The sequence below is a fragment of the Orycteropus afer genome, unplaced genomic scaffold (genome assembly GCF_000298275.1).
Source record: "Orycteropus afer afer isolate SDZICR_OR568_19922 unplaced genomic scaffold, OryAfe1.0 scaffold00387, whole genome shotgun sequence".
Taxonomy (NCBI): Eukaryota; Metazoa; Chordata; class Mammalia; order Tubulidentata; family Orycteropodidae; genus Orycteropus; species Orycteropus afer.
Window position 1 is genome coordinate 2,280,224 of NW_006921974.1, and position 5,068 is coordinate 2,285,291.

Consider the following 5,068-nt stretch of genomic DNA (forward strand, 5'->3'; position numbering starts at 1 on the left):
GATCTAAATTTTTTTAAAATTTATTTTTGTTGTTGCAAATATATGCAGCAAAACATGCACCAATTAGACAGTTTCTCCATGTACAATTCAGTGTCATTGATTACATTCTTTGAGTTGTGCAACCATTCTTACCCTCCTTTTCTGAGTTGTTCCTCCTCCATTAACATTCCTATCTAACCTTTCGAGTTGTTGTTGTCAGTTTGATCCCACATAGTGTTTCAGTTACCTAGTGCCGCTCTGACAAGAATATACCACAAATGGAATGGCTTGAAGAAACAGGAGTTTATTCTCTTACAGTTTGGAGGCTTTAAGTCTGAGCTCAAAGTGCCAGGCTGAAATGAAAGCCCCTCAATCTTGGGCTTCAACTCTGCCTCCTGCTCCTGGCCCACTGAAGCTAGAGGCTTTTCTTCACTCAGCTGCTGGCTGCTGAGGCAGACAAGCCCAAGGTCGACAAGTGAAAAGGTACAGTCCTGATGTTACCAAACCACACAGCAGGCCATTCATTCAAGTCCATTGAAAGTCCCAAGATTGCCAGAGCATGGCAGGCTGCTGAACAATGACACAGCTACATGCAGGGTTCAAGTGTGCCATAAGCTAGAGACCATTCCCCAAGGCTTCTGCTTATATACAGGAAACAGACCTCATCCCTAAGGCAGCTACTCAGCTGCTCACAGTAGATTCCCCCATGGAGTTGATTACCAGTCTCATCATGGGGAATACTACATCCAGCTGCCATGCCACTCAATCAGGCCCAGCCAAGTTGACACACAAACTTAACTACCACACATAGATAGACCTTAAAAGAGCACGATGCTCAAGGCAAACATTCTTTACTTGTTGAGCTAACCTATTGTTTGGTTTTAAGAAGACTTCAGGGATATTTTTGAGTTAAGGTTTAAAGATGATCTCAGGGCAGTAGTTTCACAGGTTCATCCAGTCTCCATGGCTCCAGATATTCTGGATTCCATGAGTATTTGAGGTTCTGTTCTCAATTTTCCCCCTTTTGGTTGGGTTTCTTCTATGGAATCTTTGATCAAAATGTCTATACCATATTTTTCAATGCTCCTGGGTCACAGAAGGGATTTCTAGAATAATTGGGGAAGGCTATATAGGGGAGGTGGACATTAAACTGAGCCCTGAGGTTTGAGAGGGTAGGATGGGGCTGAGAAAAGAGAAACGGACATTCCAGAGTGATGATGCACAGATGGTCATAAGTATGGCTTATGTGGGGACCAAGGTGATGGCCAGCCTGACAGTATTGTAGGCCTACTGAGGGGAAATGGGGAGACCAAGTGGAATGGGAGGGCCAGATTACACAAGGCATTTTCAACTTCCAGAAAGGACTGGGTCAAAAAGTAGATTTTTTTAAGTGGTCTGGCCATCTCCTTCCTCTCTCCTTTAGCTACAAGCCCATTGTGGAGTTCATTGATGCCCAGTTTGAGGCCTACCTGCAGGAGGAGCTGAAGATCCGCAGAGTGCTGCACACCTACCACGACTCCCGCATCCATGTTTGCTTGTACTTCATCGCCCCCACCGGTCATTCCCTGAAGTCTCTGGACTTAGTGACGATGAAGAAGCTGGACAGTAAGGTAAGGAGGTAGACGTGGGGACGGGACGTGTGGGATGCTAGGCAGGTAGGCCTCATTCTTACCTCACTCTTACCCAAGCTGCCCAGTTACAGGAAAGATATTGTGGGATCCTCGACCTCCCCGTCATTCCCTACCCCTCCATGAAGATGATGCCGTTGATCTAGCACCTGCGGCATATGCGTTGTCATCTGTTTTCCTAGCACTGGGGATGAGTTCGCCCTGAGCTGCTTTTTGGCCCTGATCCCGCTTGGAAATAAAGGTGTATGCAAGCAAGATGGCTGTCTAAATCTGGTGGTGCAGGTGCGGTAACAGAAAGGGGTTTTTGCTTTGTCCTCTATTAACTGGCCTGTACTAGAATCAACGTCCCTAGGCAGTGCAAAAGGAGTTCTGGTGGCGTAGTGTCTAAGGTACTTGACTGCTAACCAGAAGGCTGGTGGTTCAAATGCACTAGCCACTCCTCGGAAGGAAGGTTGAGCAATATACTTCCATAGTGATACCGCCTCAGAAACCCAAGGGGGGCTTATTATGAGTCCGATCAACTCAATGGCAGTGGGTTTTATATATACATACATATATTCCCATTTCACAGAAGAGAAAACTGAGGCTCTGAGAGGTTAAGTGACTTGCCCATTGTCACATAACTAGCTACTGGCACAGCCTAGATTCAGACCCAGCTCTGTGGCAGCATGTTTCATTGCCTCTATCCCTGAGAATGATGGCTGTGGGACTCAGGCCTATCCCACCTTAAGAGAAACTAAAAAATGAAAATCCACACTGTATATAAATTAGACATTGATTCTTCATATTAAAGAAGGATTATTTGCTGAATAAAATAATTGGCCACAAGATTCTTTAAAAGCTTAATTGCAAGTGTACAAATACTTTTTTGCTAACATTTAGTATGTGCTAGGCCCTGTGATGAATACTTGATGTGCACTATTTTATTTCATCCTGGCTTAGTTTCCTAGGGCTGCTGTAACAAACTACTGCAATCTGGGTGGCTTACAACAACAGAAATTTATTTTCTCATAAATTGGGAGACTAGAAATCTGAAGTCAAGGTATCAGCAGAGCCATGCTGTCTCCTAAGGCTCTAGTGGAGGATCCTTCTTGCCTCTTCCTGGCTTCTGGCAGTTGCCGACAATCCTTGGGGTACTTGCGTTGTAATGCATTACTCTGATCTCTGCCTCTGTTGTCACATGGTGTTCTCTGTGTGTGTCTGTGTGTCCAGACTTTCCTCTCCTTATCAAGACAACACTAGTTGTTTTGGTTACTCAGTGCCACTCTGACAGGAGTATACCGCAAATGCGATGGCTTTAACAAACAGGAGTTTATTCTCTTACGGTTTGGAGGCTTTAAGTCTGAGTTCAAAGTGCCAGGCTCTAGGGGCTGAGTGAAAGCCCCTCAACCTTGGGCTTCAGCTCTGCCTCCTGCTCCCGGCCCACTGGAGCTAGAGGCTTTTCTCCACTCAGACAGCTGCTAGCTGCTGAGACGGACAAGGCCAAGGTTGACAAGTAAAAAGGCACAGTCGGGATGTTACCAAACCACACGGCAGGCCATTAATTCAAGTCCACTGAAAGTCTCAAAATCAGCAGAGCATGGCAGGCTGCTGAACAACAACATGGCTACATGCAGGGTCCAAGCGTGCCATAAGCTAGAGACCATTCCCCAAGGTTGCTCCTTATATACAGGAAGTAGACCATATCCCTAAAGCAGCTACGCAGCTGCTCCAATAGATTCCACCATGGAGTTAATTACCTATATCACCATGGGGAATAACTACGTCCAGATGCTCAGCCACTCAACCAGGCCCAGCCAAGTTGACACACAAACTTAACTACCACACTAGTCATTGGAGTAGGGCCCACCCTCATCCCTTATGACCTTATCTTAACTTGATTACATCTGCAAAGACCCTGTTTCCAGGGGTAAGGGCTTGAGCATATCTTTTTGAGGGACACAATTCAATCCACAATACATTCTCTCAACAATCCCGTGTGGAGGATACTATTAGTATTTCCTATATCATTCCCATTTTATATGAGGAAACTGAGGCTAGGTGTATGGTTTGGACCTAGGCCTCTAGCTCCAAGACATTTTATTTTTCGGCAGATTTAATTTATATGCAGTTCTTTAGTAGCACATCCACTAAAAACTGGATTTCAGCAATAATAAAAAATAGAGACAATTTTTCATTTTCCACAGCAATGAGCTCAGTGCTCTTGAAATATTGCCATGCCCTACATGCCCCGTATAGGGAGGCAGTGAGCCACGTGGATGGTGGCCTGGTGGGCAGGCTGGGTCAAGTAAGCAGGCTTTGACATATATTCATGGGGTACAGATGAGGATGTGGTGAAAAGCAGCAAGAAGAATTAGCTCTATTGACTGTACCACCTTGACAAGGACTTTGCTGTCCCCAAAAACTTCAAGGGAGGTGCCTCCAGAGTCCAATCTTTCCTTGACCTTGCACCTGAAGCCCTATGTGATACCAGCCTGTCTTAGTTTACTACGCTGCTGTAACAGAAATACCATAGGTGAGTGACTCTAAAGGACAGAAATTTATTTTGCACAGTTTAGGAGGCTGGAAGCACCAGCTATAGTAGAGGCACTTTCTCTCTCTCTCTCTCTCTCTCTCTCTCCCAGCTCTGGGGAAGAGCCTTGTCCCGGCTTCTGTAGTCTTGGCGTTCCTCGATTCCCAGATGAACTTCAAGTGGCATCTATCTTCCTCATTCTGTGCTTCCTTGTCTCTGTGTCTGTGCTGCTCCTTATAACTCAGAAGTGATTAGGTTTTGGATACACCCTACACTAATGTTAATATAGTAATACACTAATAAGGAGCTCTGGTGGTGTAGTGGTTAAGGCATTTGGCCGCTAACCAAAAAGTTGGTGGTTCAAACCCACCAGCTGCTCTGCAAAAGAATGATGAGACAGTGTGCATCCATAAAGACTTACAGCCTTGGAAACCAATGGGGATCTCTATGAGTGAGAATTGACTGGATGGCAGTGAGTTTATTTTGGTTTTTGGTACACTGATGTGGCCTCATTAGCATAACAAAAAAGACCCCATGCTCTAGCAAGATTATGTCCACTGGTATAGGGGTTAGGCTTCCACTACATATTTTGGGGAGACACATTTCATTCCATAACAGAGCTTAAGCCAAAATGCAAAGGTGGTAGAGTTTGTCATCCAAGTCTGGAGCTCCCAAACTCCCTTTCAGAGCCCAGGGCCTGAGTCCCATCCATGATACCCCATTGGAGTCTACTGGCAGAAATAACTCTGCTCTCCCAGGGAACTCAAGCTGGGGTGTGCTCTATCTCACAAAGGCATGTGCAGTTCAAGTTTCTTTACCTTCTTCTTTTCTTTAATTTTTTTAAGAGCTTGTTTTACATTCAACGTTATGTGTACATTTGTCCAACCCTAACCCAGTCTCCTCCCCTCCCTACCCTGTAACCCTCCCCCTGTGCCCCTCATATTTATGC

General features: G+C 45.4%; 1 protein-coding gene across 1 annotated transcript in view; it reads left to right on the forward strand.

Annotated features, from left to right (window-relative positions):
• The window catches only part of SEPTIN6 (septin 6), a 63,592-nt gene that overhangs the window by 25,988 nt on the left and 32,536 nt on the right, over window positions 1-5,068 (forward strand). Inside the window, exon 4 of the mRNA XM_042782608.1 lies at window positions 1,403-1,589. Coding sequence (XP_042638542.1) covers window positions 1,403-1,589 — 187 coding nt within the window. The remainder of the gene's footprint in view (window positions 1-1,402; window positions 1,590-5,068) is intronic.